This window comes from Natrix helvetica (assembly GCF_964273705.1).
Source record: "Natrix helvetica genome assembly, chromosome: 1".
Taxonomy (NCBI): Eukaryota; Metazoa; Chordata; class Lepidosauria; order Squamata; family Natricidae; genus Natrix; species Natrix helvetica.
In genome coordinates, this window is record NC_138548.1 from 267,509,468 (window position 1) to 267,526,910 (window position 17,443).

A 17,443-nucleotide genomic window follows, 5' to 3' on the forward strand; every position below is an offset into this window, starting at 1 on the left:
CAGAAAACATTACTTAATGCAAACACTCCTTGCAATAATAACATTAAGGAATGGGAGAGGGCTGTTTAGTTACAATTTGTGTTTAGCTCTTCAAAGCATAACTCAGATTTGCCAAACGTGACTCCATTTTGCAGGATAGTATCAGCAATTTCTACATAAATCCTAGGATAATGGCAATAAACCATGGCATTATTGATGTTAACACAAATGTTTAATTGTGAAATCAAGAATACTATATGCACTGTACCCACAGTTTATATAAATCAGTAGGCCTTAAAATGATTAGAAACTACAAGCAAGCATTTTAATTGTGGTGTTTGTTGTTTGTTTTTTAAAAGTTTTGTAGGAACAGGAATGAGCATTCCTCACAATATTTTTACCTGCATTTCAAGAATTTTTTTTCAGAACTACTTTTTTTCCAATTTCACAGTTTCCCTCTAGCTTTCCCTTCCACTTCAGTTATTTCCTAAAGATCCCCAACTTTAAAGTTGGGAGTTTAATAATTGAGAGTTTAACTGGAATGTGATGGTGTCCTTGCTCGACTACTCTTCGTGCTATTTTTTACACTATGGGAAGTGTGAAAAATAGCATACAGTATATAATAGATTTTCCCTTTTTTCTTGCTTTCGGGTTTTTTATAATATTGTCTTATGTAATAGAATATTGTGATGCATAGCCGATCACAATACAACATTAAAAGTCATTGCTTTTCTTTCTCATCCTTTTTATCCAACTGCATTGTAGAAGCAGTCATATTATTATCCCTTAGAGCAATAAATGTACATAAGATAATACAAAGAAACAACAATGTACAGAATTTTAAAGACAAAATCAAATGTTGCTTTGCAGTAAAAACTGAAGTCCTGCTTTGTGATCTTCTTCTGAACTTTAGTCATCCTGTTCAAACAGATGCTTCAAGAGAAAATGAAGAAAAGAGTCAAGAAGAGTTCAAAAATAAAAACTGAGCATTATTTTTTGCTAGCATCTGGAGAGATGTTTTGTTGTCTAAAATATCAATATTTAAAATGGTTAAGAGAAAGGGAACTTTAGTGATTTCTTAATAGTCTCTTATCATAATGTCCTTTAAAATATTTCTGTGACTATGTTTATAATTGAGTATCAGAAGTTAGAAATATAGATTTTAAGCATGAGCTAGTAAAATATTGATATATACGGTAAGCTGGCATCACATAAGAATGCTTTTGACATTTTCTTATTCTTTTTACTAATATTTTACGTGAAAGCAGTGAGTTTGGATTGTATAAGCAGGAGAAAAAGATTTTTTTTTAAAAAAAACTTGATTCGTCTGTTTAAGATAATATTTCCGTATTGTGAAAAAGATCAAACATATATTGTTGCACAATAATATTTTTTTTTCTGAACATAAAAGCCATGCCTATTTTCAGATGATATAAACATCAGTATACATTTCTTGCTATGTACTTGTTTATTTAGATAAATAATTTAATAAATATTCAATATTGTTTCAATAAGAATGATAAAATATTTTGATTTTTATATTCTTAATTTGGAACGTTTAGTTGCTAAAACATTTGTATATTAAATAAAATTGACCTGTATAAATGCAACTGTTGTAAATCTTTCATAATTATTTAACTGGGGTGGGGAGAGCAAACTATCAGCATACCATCAATTTCATCGAAATATTTTCTGTTGAGGTGGAAAGGGGCTCATTCACCATTCATCTGAAATATCAGTTTACTTTTTGCTTGGGACATTGTGACCAAACCACTGAGAGCTTGCACTAATGAGTCCCCTTGCCTCTTTTATTCCTGTACTTAGAAATTTTTACTCCCTCCCCCCCTCAAATTATAACTTGTTATGAGGTTGGTCTTGATAATGATTTGTTTAATATAGAAAGCTTCACACTTGGTTCATTACATAATTAGTTTTAATCACATTTAATAGTGAATTCTTATTTCATCTAAATCAGTGGTTCCCAACGTTGGGCCCCTGCCCCACAGGGGGGCAATTTGATTTTTAATGGGGGCAATTAGAACTTTGTTTAAACCAAGTTGTTTAAACCAAGTTTTGGGCTTCCTCCCCGTGAGTAGAGTTCACATTTTGAAGAATTATATGTCACGGGGGTCAGGATTTTAGAGATGCTTAGATGGGGCATGGCCAAAAAAATAGATTGAAAACCACTGATCTAAATGAATAAACGAGACAGATGCCTCCAAACGTCATACCTTAGACAAGAGAATGTGGTTCCTTGTAATTTCCTGACACCACAGTCTATATGCTTTGATGTGATGTTCAAATGTTCTTGTTATTTTGGATAAAGTAAGAATGTTACCTTGCAAAAATCTTAATATTCTGGGCCCTGTTCAAGGAGAATATAATGAATGGTTGTTGACTAAATAATTTGTTTAAGTTACTAAAATATTTTTTTCAAGAAATAGACTGATTCTGCCCACTCCATCATCTTTGCATTTTGTAAGATACATTATGAAATGTCCACATTAAGAACTTGGTGTCATTTCAACTTCTTTAATAGTATAAAAAATAAGAACAGCTCTTCAGTTTAACTTGGGCACCAAGATATAATATATTAATGACCCAAAAATACAATCCAGACAAATTGCAATGACAGTTTAATAAAAAATATAGTTAGTAGGTCAGACTGGCAATTATCTAAAATTAAAGGTAATTTAGATCATGATAATAAGATGGACAGAGTTGGAAGTGGTCTTGAGGTCTTCTAGTCCAATCCCCTGCTCTTGTAGGAAACCCTATGCCATTAGGTGTAGGGTTTCCTATACTCAGTTTGAATGAAACCCAGATTGAACTGGTACAGAAATTAATTTACATTTCATAGTTAGAAGAACAATAAAAAATAAAAACATATTTATATTATGAGAAGTCGTAATATACAATACTTTGTTGGAAAGATACAAATAAAGACTGCAAGAGACGCAATCAGTTCTTTAACAAATATTTAAGTAGACAATGACCATACACACAAAAATCCTTTGACTCTTAATGATCACAATTAACCAGTGCCATCATAGATGGAACTCAATAAACAAATGTTTTCACTAAGAACAAACTAGCAGAAATGCTGGGTTTGATAACATCAGGAAATTAAGCTATTCTTGAATGAATCTGTTACTAAACCTTTATATGGAAAATGTATGTAGAAGTATTGTTTAGAAGATTTCTTCATCCTGGAAAAAAAATCCAGTAATAATGAGTATATTTTAATCAATTGATATCACACATATAATTTTTTCAGTGAAAAATAAATGTGATTAACGGCTTTCATACCAAGGGGTGGGTGGGAAGGAGAGATAATCTATTAACAACCTTCATGGTATAATATGAAAAAACAGATAAGAAATTATCTTAGTTCATCCAATACAAAATGATAACTCCTCAAATATGAATTTAGAGTTCATCCAACACAAATCAGTTACTCCTCTAACTTGAAAAGACAAAGTTGAGCTTGAACTTGATCTTCACGCATTTTCTCTTCTAAAGATTTCCAGCTGCGTATGTTAACATGCATTGCTTCTTTGAACATCGGTCTTTTCCATCTATCAACAGAAGGGGCATTCGTTTGAAGTAATCAACAATCTCAGTCACCGAAGTGAAGTCCTGTGTGATTTGCAAAATAGCTTTCAGTTACTTTTGTGACAGAAAAAAAAAGTTCAAACAACTTCATTTTGCCTACTTTGTAATAATTTCATTTTATAGAATTATTTAGTTGAGGACAGATCAATGGATCTTTATTTAGTTACTAATATTTTTATAGAAATATTAGATCAGAAGACATGGAGAGACCTGGCCCATTGAATGGCCAAGATTTGGATATCCTTGAATGGATCATATCATCATTGTTATCGATTTGATTCCGCTCAGTTAATATATGCAGATTTTGTGGAACATCTGAGGAAGGAGCATTTTGACTGACTTAGACAGTCTTACATTTAATAGTATTTCACAGTGGAAAGGTTATGGAGTTAAGAGAATGATGCCACAGCATACCTCGTTTCCTTTCAAGCTGGTTCCCAAGAAGTAGACCCGAGTCTCTTGCTGATAACGTATCTGGATATTGTAAACTTTGTTGTGGTAAAGCACCATTAGAACGTACGGCTGCGCAACTGATTTTTTGGAACTGTCTCTTATTAAAAATGAACCATCCTAAAAAAGTAACATATTAAAACGTTTTTGAGAAAAGATCGCAACAGCTTTATGAATCAAAAATACCTAAATAACTGAGGTAAATTTTGATTGCGTTTTAAAGCATTTAGCAATTTTCTTATATACATATGTACTAGAGCAGTGATGGAGAACGTTTTCTGCACTGAGGGCCAAAAAGTGAGTGCGCGCACATGCACGCTCGTCGGGGCATGCACATGCTGGAAAATGAACTTCTGGCAAGCTACTCTTCCAGTTACTGGCACGCATGCGCATGCGACAATCAGATGTCCGGAGCGCATGCTCGCGCTAGAAAATGGAAGACCAGCTCTTTCAGTTTCCAACACTGCCCCTTGCACGAAGGCCAGCTGATTGGCGCGCCACAAACCAGGAAGAGGAAAGGGCGATGCGGCGTGTGCCAAGCGATATAGCTACACGTGCCACTTTGGGCACACATGCCATAGTTTCGCCATCTCAGTACTAGAGTTTCTCAACCTTAACAACTTTTAAGATGTGTGGATTTCAGCTCCCAGAATGCCCCACCGGCATGAAACCCACACCTCCTAAATTTGCTGAGGTTGAAAAATACTGATCCATACAGACAATAATCATTGAAATCTTTACCTGGTTTATATTTCTAAGTGCAACTTCTGCATCTGACCGCGTGATATCAGCAGCATACCACTCCTGATTTTGTTGACAGACAAATGAAAAAAGAAATGGGAAAAATGTGTTTATCATCACAAACATGGAGGTGGAATTTTGAAATGTATTTAGGAAAGCATATAGATCATTTAAAGTCCCGAAAGTATTCAACTGCTGGGAGTTCATTTTTGCTTATGTTGCTAAATATATATGTTTAATATAAATAAACAAATTATATTACAACTTCTTTAAAAAGTTTGTTTATCCTTAATGGCTTTTGGATGCCATTCTAAGATATGTTGCCATGTATTTACTTAATAATACTTCTATGCAATTGTCCAAATTCTGTCTTAAGATAGAATTACCAGCTAGTATTTGGAACTTTTCACCATACCCAGAGGTATTTCCTTCACCTTCTCTCCTCTCACTACTAGATTTTTTTCTTTGCTTTCTTTCTTTATTCATGGCAGAAGCATCATGATTAAAATAAATTATGCTACACAGCATAACATTTTAAATATAAAATGCAAGATTAAAATAAGTACAAGTTAAACAGATCTTGCCCAGAAACTAGCAACATTAATTGCATCACTGTGCCATGAGATCCTCAAGTGTACACTAATCAGAACACAAAGCACAGGTATACATATGTGTTGTTGTCTGTCTGTCATCACAATTGCAAGGGCAGAAGCCACTGGATAGCCCCATTTGTTCAGAGTATCTCTGAATCTTTTTGTACCTGTATGTAGTTTAGTCAACAATTCCCATACTTCCCAGCTTTTGCCAGACCTTTGTTTTTGCTTTGCTTTGTCTTAAGTCCTTGCATAAGGGTTTATACAGAAGTTCTGCACATTTTCTTTGTAATACAGGTAGTCCTCAACTTACAACAGTTCATTTAGTGACCATTCAAACTTACAATATCACTGAAAAAATGGACTTGTTTTTTCACACTTAACAACAATTGCAGCATCCCACAGGTCACAAGATCAAAATTTGGATACTTTGCAACTGGTTCATATTTATGAAGGTTGCAGTATTTAGGGGTCACGTGATCCCCTTTTGCAACCTTCTGACAAGCAAAGTCAATGGGGAAGCCAGGTTCACTTAACAACCGTGTTACTAAGCACAGTGATTCACTTAACAACTGTTGCAAGAAAAGTTGTAAAATGTGGCAAAACTCAGTTAACAAATGTTTCACTAAGCAATATAAATTCTGGGCTCAATTGTGGTAGTACGTTGAGGACTATCTGTATATAATACAATTTATAATTTATAATACTTCTGCTTTGTAAGGTTTCATATTTTTCGAGTATAAGATGCATTTTTCTCCCTCAAAAAAGTGGGTGAAAATCTGGGTGCGTCTTAAACACTGAATACATCACTTTTGGCCTCCCGAAACCACGCCCCTTTGCAAAAATGGACGTGCAGAGGGTTTGGGAGGCTTGCAAAGTGCTCAAAGAGCACAAAACGGGTCATTTTTACCCCACAAGCCCCCAAGAGCACTCTACAAGCCTCCCAAAGCCTCTGCATGCCTTTTTAATATTATAGTGTTCATAAAAGCAAAGAATGAGGTAGGCAGTAGAAACAGTGGGGGAAATCTATGTTTAAAAACTTGTAGTTTAAACCAAGAGGGATCTTAGTTTGACCTGAGTTTGGATTGTGTATTCTCTTGTGCAGTCCAAATTTCTTTGTCACGATTAGACAGGGTCAAGTCATTCTTAACTGTATTAACTTTTCTCCTTTTCTAATACCAGTGACTCCTTGAAATTTATCAAATCTGTTAACTAACTACTAAGTTAAAATATTATTCAGTTATTTTTGGATTGCTATAATTCTATACCAATTTGGAATTTGCTGTCCCCATTGCTGATTCCCTTTGCCTGTGTTTTAGTCCCCACCTCACCCCCAACCAATGATGGTATCCTGATTTCATGTCAGCAAGGCAATGTTGATAAAAATGATAAGTTAAATCTGGTTTGTTTGCTTCTGGAGCAAGAACCTATCTACCAACCATGATAGTGAATATGTGAATGGATGGGAATGTGCTTTTGGGAGAAGGCATGTTTTGACGTGTGGCTTAAATGGGGCCCTCTTACAGATCTAGTTCCCACTTCTGCAGGCCACAGATATTATTAAAAAGCTTCTGCTTTATGTAGAGGAGATCACATGACAAGTTTCTTCACAAGCTTTCCTCTTTTTATTTTATTTAAATAATAAAAGCAGATACTGTACCTTCCTGCTGGTCTTTATTGTTGACTTCAATTTGCATTGACCTCAAATTACCTTACCTAGCATCTTATGTCCATAGACTGCTCCCTTGATTTCATATGCATCAGCTGTGTCTGAGATTTTATTGAATAAATCACTTACATGTTCCAGTATTTAACTTTTGTATACCTTATGACTTTGTTCCACTCTTTCATTATCAGCTTTAGGAAATTCTGCATTTGGTTTATTGGGAATTGGTAATGGTGGTCTGCCATCTGCTGGGGTTTTGGAAAGGGCTCTGGAGATATCACCTTCAGAAACATTAAATGTGTTTAGAAATTAAAGTTGGTCCACTGAATTCACACTGACATATAGTTAAGGAATCTATTTTGAATGAACCAGATGTACTTTATATTGACACCAAGATTTAGATTAATGCTGTTTTGCTGTAAATCCAGTATACATACTGATTAAAAACAGACTACATCACACACAAACTTTTACTCACAAATACATTGATAGCTTGCTAGAGATTTTCCAATTGTAAAATCCACCACAGATATTCTCTTTCACTGTAATGTATTTACTATAGATGTTACTCCTCTATCTGGTGCTAACAGAGTAGAAGCATCAAAGACAGTAGATAATGATCTTCTGTGATAAATCATGTACAGTGCTAACTAGTTATATAGTACAGGGTAGATTATTTGTTGATCTTGGCTTCCACTGGTACATGTGCATCTCCATATGTTTATTACTCTACCCTAAATTATGATTCATCACTCTATATGTAAAATGTCCCCACACAGATTTTAAAGGGTCCCCTTAATTGCTCATATATTTAAAATACCCATATTTATTGCCATGTATGTATATGAACATACATACATATTCGTGCTATATGTATCCCCATCACTTTGACATTATATCATTAGATATAATTACAAATCTACAAACAAATCTAGATTTGTTCTACAAATCTAGAACAAAAGGCAATACATGAAGTTGTGCCTGATTGGCAAGTATGGGAAACTACAAAAAAAGAATAATGAAAGTTGTTGGGTAAATTTTACGTTTCTCTTTTAATTTCATGTCTTTATTTGTCTTATTCCTTTGTTGTGACACAGAGATTATTGATGCTTTATACATTTGCATTAATACAAATATTTTATGATTCTCCAAATGATAAGATTTAATGAAATACTAGATTTCAGTATCTGTAGATTGTCTCAAAATGCAAGCTCAACATTCATAAAATAGTTCTGAAATACATACTTGGCAGAAGACGTGGTGGTAATGATGCACTTGAGGGCATGCTATAATGAAAACAAAGACTGATCAGGATACACCGATGAATTCTGATATAGTACCCTCTTAATCTACAGCTATATGAAGAAGTTATCAAGAAGAAGTTAAGTTTTGCTGTCCCTTTTTTTTACAATCTTCATTATATGTAAACCAGAAATTGCCTTTATTGCAAACCTTTATTCTAGAATTCTTGCAAGCAACTAATATTTACAATACTTCTATCTAAAAAAATGTAGTTTTAGAGTAATGTAAGCAAATTCTAATGCTAATATTACCTTAGGAGCTTTAGACATAGGTGGATCATGTCAGAAAGATGAGATTTTTTAGTAGAATACATTACCATTTCAGTTTTAGGTAATAGATATTTCTTTTATAATAACTGAATTAATTTAGAGACATAATTGGCAAACAGTTGGTTAAACTTTTTTAAAAAATTATCCAATTTCCTAAGGATTTGTGCAAAGCCAGGTACATGATAAAACCTTTCCACTCCAACAACATTGACTGAAATGACCTGAAAAGGAGAATCACAACAACATTATGTCCCCAATCCCAACCCCCTTAGCCCATCCAGAAATATATCATGATTGATAGTATCAAAAAAGCTCACGAAGGACCATCCTGTTGTCAGTAAAGATCATCCATAAGTGCAATAACATCTGCTTCAATACTATAGCTAAATATGTAATCCAACTGAAATAAGTCCAGATGTATTCTGGGCTCTTCTAAGCTGTGTTACGATCAACTTCTGAATGTCTTTCCTTAAAATGGGAAGCTTGGTGAGAAGAACAAAATTGCCAATTTCTGGTCCAAAGATTGGGTCCAACATTGGTTTCTTACAAAAGGAATGAAGGGGAGCCACTGCTATGTTCTTAGGCAGAGATGGGACCACCATTTTACTGGGGCAGATGGTACTCTTGATTTCCAAAATAAGAGTATAGCCACTATTTTCAAATGGCTTTTGTTCCAGAGTGAAATTTTATAGTGTGAATAAATATGAAAATTATACTTCCATTGGACACCTTTCAAATGTGCTTTGAAGCTTTTAATATGAGAAGTAAAGTAGATCCGTGGCTAAAACAAGCATCAAACCCTTTCTGTAAAGAATATGGAGGGAGGCTGTGTCTTCCTTTCCTGTTGCTATTCCATTCTTTCTCTATGTTCTTTATAGAAACAAGGAATAATTGGCAGTCTCAGACCAATGCTAAAACATTTTAATTTGCTTGTTAGTTTTATAAACAAATAATAAATTATTATAACCTTTGCTATTTGCCTGTGGGATTTCCATTGCAGTGGAATATCTTTAGATTAAAAATCTTAAATATATTATTAGGAAAGTTTCTTGTTTCAGACTTCTTAAAATGGATACTAATCTAGAGTACTAGCATACTAAATCATCATTAAAAGAATATTATTAATAGAATTAAATGAGGAATAATAATTGCAGCATAAGTTAATTGTGTACTTTGGGTTGACTCAAAGTTCATTCAACCAACCTTTCTGTGTGTAGATCAGTCTTCATTTTGGGTGGTAAAGGAATTATATTAGACTTAGTAGTTCTGGAAGGAAAGGTGTTGAAGGACTGAGGTGATGGCTGTGGAACTGGCCTTTGGGGAATATCTAGAGAGAAGAGCAAAAACAAACCATTGACAAAGAAATTTCACTGGCTGTGAAAAGGCCAATTGTATGCTAAGGATCACTAGGAAAGGGGATTGAAAATAAAAATGCTAACACTATAACACTCCTATCAAATCTATGGAAGATCTTCATTTAGAATATTGCTTATGGGCCTGATAGTCTGGTAGCCATCTTTAGCTACTCAGAAGGACAACAAAATTATCTGAGGGCTCAAAGACCTCCTCTGCAAGAAAAGGCTACAACATGTGAGACTTTTTAGCTTGGAAAATAGGCAACTGAGAAAAGACATGAGTTAGGGATATAAATAGCATAAAGAACATGAATAGGGAGGTTTTGTCACTACTTCCAAACATTTGTCCAAAACCCATACGGTAGAGCTGATTGAAAGATGATTTAAAATACACAAAATGAAATACTTCTTCACATCATGCACAGTTAACTTGTGATAAGAATAACCACAAATATACTAATTGCCTTCTTCAATGGCCTTAAAAAGAAATTGGAAAAATGGTGGGAGGACAGGCTTATTAGAAGCTATTGGTCTTGGAAGGTTCAAGATTAATTCTCACTTAAGGAAGCCTGCATCGAAATAGAATTTGCATGGGAGCAATGGTATGAGTGAGAAATATATCCATCTCCTAATGTTGAGAAATCTAAAGGCATCAGGTTTAGTATTATGAAAAACAAAATGCTGAACTAAGCTGGGTTTGCCCTTACCCAGGAGGACTCTTTGTACATTCTTAATGCATTCATATGAGCTATATTATATGCTGTAGCAAAATAATTATGCAAAGACTGTAGTAAGTCCTATTCATGCTTTCCATATGAACATCTAATAAGACTTCTAACAAGCTGAATCCACATTGCATGGCCACCACTGGCTCCAAACTTTCTCACTAATTTCATATCAAGTGTAGTTTGATAGCAATCCTAACATACACAATTGTTATCAATGTACATTTGTGGCATAATCTTGTAAGTGGTTCAGTGCAAATTGCTTATTTCCCATGGAAGGTTTTTCAGTTCCTTCTCCAGAGCTCTTTTCTTTCTTGAAAAGTGTTTGGTCTCTTTCTTTACTGCTAATATTTAGCAGAAAACAGATTCACTGGGTATGACAATAGTAAAGTAAATATAAAACATTACGTACTGTCAGATTCCATCTGAAAGAAATATAACATAAATCAATATTAGTGTTGCCAGTTCTTTATTGATTAACTGAATTGGTTTATTTAGAATATCAACATAATCTGTACAAAACTTATAGAAATCAAAATAATGTATCATAGGCATATGTATGTGCATATCCATCCATTGATGCATACATATGAATAACATAATAGGAATTACCTTAGAAGACGAAAGAAATATTTTAAAGTAGTATCCTATGTTTCTCCTTCCTTCCCTCCCTCCCTCCCTCCTTCCTTCCTTCCTTCCTTTCTCCTTCCCTTCCTCGATAATTGTCATAAAAACCAACAATTTGCCAGAATTGAGACATTAATTCAATAAATCATTACTTATATAATTAAAGCTACATACAGTAGTTTAATTAAGCATAGTTTTAGGTCTAGGTATGCTTAATTAAACTACTGTTTATAAATGGGCCTGGCCCATTTATAGTTTTATTCTACCTCCTGGCAGATATTTTAATTGGGTATTTTTAGGGTATTTAAATATTGCTTTTAACTACTTTACTTCAGATATGTACAGTTTCTTATTGCCTCCTCTTTGTGTTTGTATTTTCTATTTATTGATGTGTTTTTATTTGACTGTACATCGCCCCGAGTCCCTTTGGGGAGAGGGGGCGGTATAAAAATCTAAATAAAAGTAAAGTAAAGTAAGTAAAGCTTTGCTAAAGGTGGTTTTTGAAACATTTTATTTAGGGACTGAAAAAGAATGGATATTTAAGATCAGTCTTCCTCTTTTTCAAATGCTTTTGGTATCAAATTGATTGGGACATCATTGTTTTCAAAAGGTAACTGGAGAATGAACAAGCACAGTGACCCAAAGTTATTCTGCCTAGATACTATTTATGTGGCAATAGAAGGGTAGATACTTCCATACAGACACCAGCTTTGCCCCAATATGTTCTGAAGCATTTCTATACTACTTTGTTACCTACTTTACTGGCCTCTATTGTCCCATTTAATTATCACCATTCTCTCCAACTAGCCCAGATGGAAGCATCTGCTCCCATTCTTACTCTTCCCTCATTACATCTGCTTATAATGGTGGGGGAAGAAAATAATGCAGGTATCTCCTATGCATGGTAGCAGCAGAGTCATCCCAAAGGACTCAGGAACTGGGAGAAAATCACCAAGATGCTATAGAGCCTTGACTGCAGTGCAGAGGGGCAATCCTGAATAGAAGAAAGATGGGAATCCCTGCCAATTGGAACACATCTGTCTTCAGGCTCTCAAAGACACCACAAATCTTTCTTTACAGGACTTCCCTTTGTAGAGAGCCAGGGAAAGGGCATTGATACAAATACAGTATTGAGAAGCTGTTGATTAAACATAAAAGATGGAAATGTTCCTTAAATCCTAGGATGAGGGATAGTACAGGTAGTCCTTGATTTACAACAGTTCATTGACCATTCAAAATTACAACTGCATTGAAAAAAGTGACTTATGACCGTTTTCATTTTGCAATCAAAATTCAGATGCTTGGCAACTGGCTCATACTTATGACTCTTGCATCACCCTGGGGGTCACGTGGTCACCTTTTGCAATCGTCTGACAAGCAAAGGGGAAGTCAAATTCACTTAGCAACCAGGTTACTAACTTATCAACTAAGGTGATTCACTTAACATCTGCGGCAAGAAATGTCGTGAAATGGGGCAAAATTCACTTAACAAATGTCTCACTCAATTTTGGGCTCCATTGTGGTCATAAGTCAAGAACTACCCGTATTAAGTGGAAATTTCCCCTCTGACTTATGTAGATGAGGGAGGAAAGGAGAAGCCCAATCAGACTTCCAAGATACTCTTATTTTAGCCATTAAAGTATCACCCTAGCCTTCCTGGGGAATTGGTTTACTGATCTGGTCTACTCAGTACTTGTCTTAGCTTGCAATTATATTATGGGCATTTCCCCCATTGTTGGTGTTTATCTCAGGTCAGACTAGCCCTTGCATGTATAAGGAGCCTAATGTTTACCAGCTCAGCCAAAACATTTCTGTCATCTTCAAGATGGACATAATAATAATAATAATAATAATAATAATAATAATAATAATAATAATAATAATAATAATAATAATAATAATAATAATAATAATAATAATAATAATAAATTGAATTTATTAGCCGCTCCCTTTCCAAGTAGGACTCGGGGCGGCGTACAATGGAGCATATAAAACATAGAAAATGTATAAAAAACAAATAGACATACATACATACCAAACACATATACACATACACGGACACGGACACGGAGGAGGTAACAAATTACATCATATAGACAGTTAAAATTAGCATTAAAATACCCCAATTGTAAGAACTCAATATGTAATTAAAAATTTAACGTTTAAAAACAATTTAAAAAACAGTTAGGAGGAATAAGAGAAAAATTACGATTGAGCCAGGCCAGATAATTGAAAGAGGTGGGTCTTCAGCTGTACACGGAAGGAGCGGAGATCGGACGTAATCCTGATGTCACGGGGGAGGTCATTCCACAGGGCTGGGCCCATCACAGAGAAGGCTCTGCTCCTGGGTGTCGCCCCCCGGCACTGTTTGGCGGACGGCACCCGGAGAAGTCCCTCTCTGTGTGAGCGAATCGGTCGTAGGGATGTGTGGGGCAGGATGCGATCCTGCATGTAACTAGGCCCTATGCCATGAAGCGCTTTAAAGATCATAATCAAAACCTTGAAACGCACTCGGAAGACCACAGGAAGCCAGTGCAGGTCGCGCAGGAGAGGTGTTACAGGGGAGTATCTAGTCCTCCCCATAATCACCCGCGCGGCCGCGTTCTGGACCAACTGTAGTCTCCGAGTGCATCTCAAGGGAAGCTCCATGTAGAGAGCATTGCAGTAATCCAGGCGAGACGTCACTAGCGCATGGGTGACTGTGCGTAGGGCATCCCGGTCCAATAAGGGGCGCAATTGGCGCATCAGGCGGACCTGATGGAACGCCCCCCTTGCCACGGCTGTTACATGGTCATCCATGGACAGCCGGGCATCTAGGAGGACGCCCAAATTGCGCACCTGTTCCATGGGGGCTAGTTGGACGCCCCCAATGGCCAGAGATGGAAGCACCTGGTTGAACCGGGAGGCCGGAAGCCACAGCCACTCCGTCTTGGAAGGGTTGAGTTTTAGTCGGTTGCCATCCATCCAGACCCGTACGGCCTCCAGACACCGGGACATCATTTCGACGGCCTCATTGGGGTGGTTCGGGGTGGAAATGTATAGCTGAGTATCATCAGCATACAGATGATATCCCACCCCAAAACCACGGATGATCTCGCCCAGCGGTTTCATATATGTGTTGAACAGGAGAGGCGAGAGCACCGATCCCTGTGGCACTCCACATGTGAGTGGCCTCCGGGTCGAACTCTGCTCCCCTGCCAACACACGTTGCGTCCGATCAGAGAGGTAGGAGCCAAACCACCGTAAAACGGTGCCCCTGACTCCCAGCCCCTCTAGCCGGCGCAACAGGATACCATGGTCGATGGTATCGAACGCCGCCGAGAGATCTAATAGGACCAGGATAGAGGAACAACCCCTATCTCTGGCCCTCCAGAGATCATCAACCAATGCGACCAAGGCCGTCTCAGTGCTGTGCCCGGGTCGGAAGCCGGACTGGCGCGGGTCTAGATAATCATTTTCCTCCAGGTGACGAGGGAACTGCTGTGCCACCACACTCTCTACAACCTTCGCTAAAAAAGGAAGGTTGGAGACCGGACGATAATTGACTAGGTCCGTTGGGTCCAGGGAAGGCTTCTTGAGCAGGGGCCTCACCACCGCCTCTTTCAAGGCGGCCGGTAGAGACCCCTCACCCAACGAGGCGTTCACCAGGCCCAGGAGCCAGTCGCGCGTAACCTCCCAGGATGCCAGTACAAGCCAGGAGGGACACGGGTCCAATAAACATGTGGTGGGTCGCAGACGTCCACGCAACCTGTCCAAATCCTCGATGGCAACCGAGTCGAACTCCTCCCAGAGCGGTCCCTCAAGACTCGCCACGGGCGTCTCTACTGGACCACTGAAAGGGGCCCATCCCGTCCGGATTTGAGCGACTTTGTCCTGTAGATATTTCCCAAACTCCTCTGCTCTGCCCTGTAGTGGGGCTTCCCGTGGTCTCTCAAACAAGAGGGAACGGGTCACCCGAAACAGGGCGGCAGGGCGGTTATCTGCAGACGCAATAAGAGCGGCACAATGTTGACGTTTGGCCGCTCTTAATGCCACGAGGTACGTCTTCAAATATGCTCGTACCTGTGCTCGGTCAAATTCGGAACGGGAGGATCTCCAACGACTCTCTAGGCGTCTCTTGTGGCGTTTCATCACCCTTAGCTCTTCGGTAAACCAAGGTGCCAGGGTGGTTCGTCGCCGCAGGAGAGGCCGCAGAGGCGCCACCCGGTTTAGGGCCCCGGTAGTCGCACTATTCCATGCGTCTACCAGGTCCTCCACCCGGGGGCGGGTCAGGTCCACAGGGGGTGGCCCAAGTTCCGTCTGGAACCTATCTGGTTCCATCAGGCGCTTGGGGCGGAACCATCTAATACCTTCCAGTTCCACCTCCTCGCGGCGGGGGGTAGCACCAGGGAAGTCCAGCCGGAGAAGTGAGTGATCCGACCATGACAGGGGAATAATGTCTAGATCCCCTATTCCCAGATCACTCGTCCACTGGCCAGAGACAAAAACAAGGTCCAGGGTGTGGCCTCCCTCGTGAGTAGGACCCTGAATTAACTGGGTCAGGTCCATGGCTGTCATGGAAGCCATGAACTCCCGCACCCCCTCAGACGCTTCTCCCATCGACGGCAGGTTAAAATCCCCCATCACTAAAAGTTTGGGGGTCTCAACCGCCACCGATGAGATCAGCTCAAGGAGTTCGGGCAGGGCCGCTGATGTATAGCGAGGAGCCAGGTATACTATCAGCAGGCCCAACTGCCTCCCTGGGCCCCATCTCACGACGAGGGACTCACACCCGGATGTCTGCGGCACGGTGAACTCTCTCGGCTCTAAGTCTTCCCGGATAATCACTGCTACCCCACCGCCCCTTCCCTGGGCCCGAGGCTGGTGAAATGCTCGATAACCTGGTGGGCACATTTCCACAAGGGGTAGACCTCCCTCGTGGCCCAACCAGGTCTCGGTTATTCCGGCGAGGTCCAGCTCCCCCTCCAAAATTAGATCGTAAATAAATCAACTTCTACTCTCTATTCTATTCTACACTTGCAGCGTAATTTTGGCAGGTTCTGTTTTTAAACCTTCCACTGTTTGGGCAGGAAACATGTATTAAATGTATTGTTAAAAAAAAAAAAACAGATGGTTAAATGTACTGCTCATTTATCCATTAAGTTAACCATATTGGAACGTAGTATATTGAGGCAGCAAAGAGATCCTATAAACTAGTTCAAGGATTAGTGAGACTCAAATTAGAAAATGTAAAAAAAAAAAAAAGAGTTAAGTTAAATTGAGAACATGCTACAAATGACATTTTCAAAAAGAGGGAGATTATATATAGATATACTTACTTCTGTTTGTCTTTCAAGCATCTGATTGCTCCTAGAAAACAAGTAAAATTAATAATAGTTTCTGCAAGTATTATTTAATAAAAAAAACTGTTGATTTGTTTAAAAAAACCAAATCAAAAATAAATCCAAGTAATCAGATGGCATAATCAGTAACTAAAATGGAATTTTGATTCCAAGTAATTTGCAGGAAAAGTCATTTTGGGCAAAAGAGAACAGTAGTTACTCTTCCCTTAGTAACCAAAACAAAAAATCTGAAGTATGAAATCTTTTCTTAGTATCTCTGTTTATGCCACATATTAAACCAAAATCAACCAAAGCAATTATGGTTTAATATGCAATATGAAATGGACTTTGTGGTTTGCAAACTATGCTCTATAACTTAGTGATGGTCAATTAAATAGAGTATGGTGAAAGAAACCATGCTTTAACATGTTATGCATACTCATTTTTTGCCTATCCATTAATCTGTATACAAGTAGCCAGTCCAACATTTCAAATTAATTTTTCAATATAAACCAGAGGAATCCCTATACAGATAGTCCTCGACTTACAACAGTTTGTTTAGTGACTGTTCAAAGTTATAATACCACTGAAAAAAGTGACTTGTGTCCATTTTTCACACTTATGACCTTTACAGCATTCCCACGGCCACATGATCAAAATTCAGATGCTTGGCAACTGATTCACATTTATGACATTTGAAGGGTCCTGGGGTCTGTGATCACCTTTTGGGACCTCCTAACAAGCAAAGTCAATGGGTAAACCAGATTCACTTAGCAACTGTATTACTAATTTAACAACTA

General features: G+C 38.0%; 1 protein-coding gene across 1 annotated transcript in view; it reads right to left on the bottom strand.

Moving 5' to 3' along the window:
* Positions 1-1,933: 1,933 nt before the first annotated feature.
* LCP2 (lymphocyte cytosolic protein 2) overlaps positions 1,934-17,443 on the bottom strand; it is a 51,755-nt gene continuing 36,245 nt past the window's right edge. Inside the window, exons 14-20 of the mRNA XM_081964595.1 lie at positions 16,641-16,671; positions 9,819-9,976; positions 8,290-8,330; positions 7,204-7,325; positions 4,786-4,848; positions 4,009-4,164; positions 1,934-3,618 (exon numbers count right to left, since the gene is read on the bottom strand). Of these exons, the coding sequence (XP_081820721.1) occupies positions 3,496-3,618; positions 4,009-4,164; positions 4,786-4,848; positions 7,204-7,325; positions 8,290-8,330; positions 9,819-9,976; positions 16,641-16,671 (694 nt within the window). The 3' untranslated portion in view covers positions 1,934-3,495. The remainder of the gene's footprint in view (positions 3,619-4,008; positions 4,165-4,785; positions 4,849-7,203; positions 7,326-8,289; positions 8,331-9,818; positions 9,977-16,640; positions 16,672-17,443) is intronic.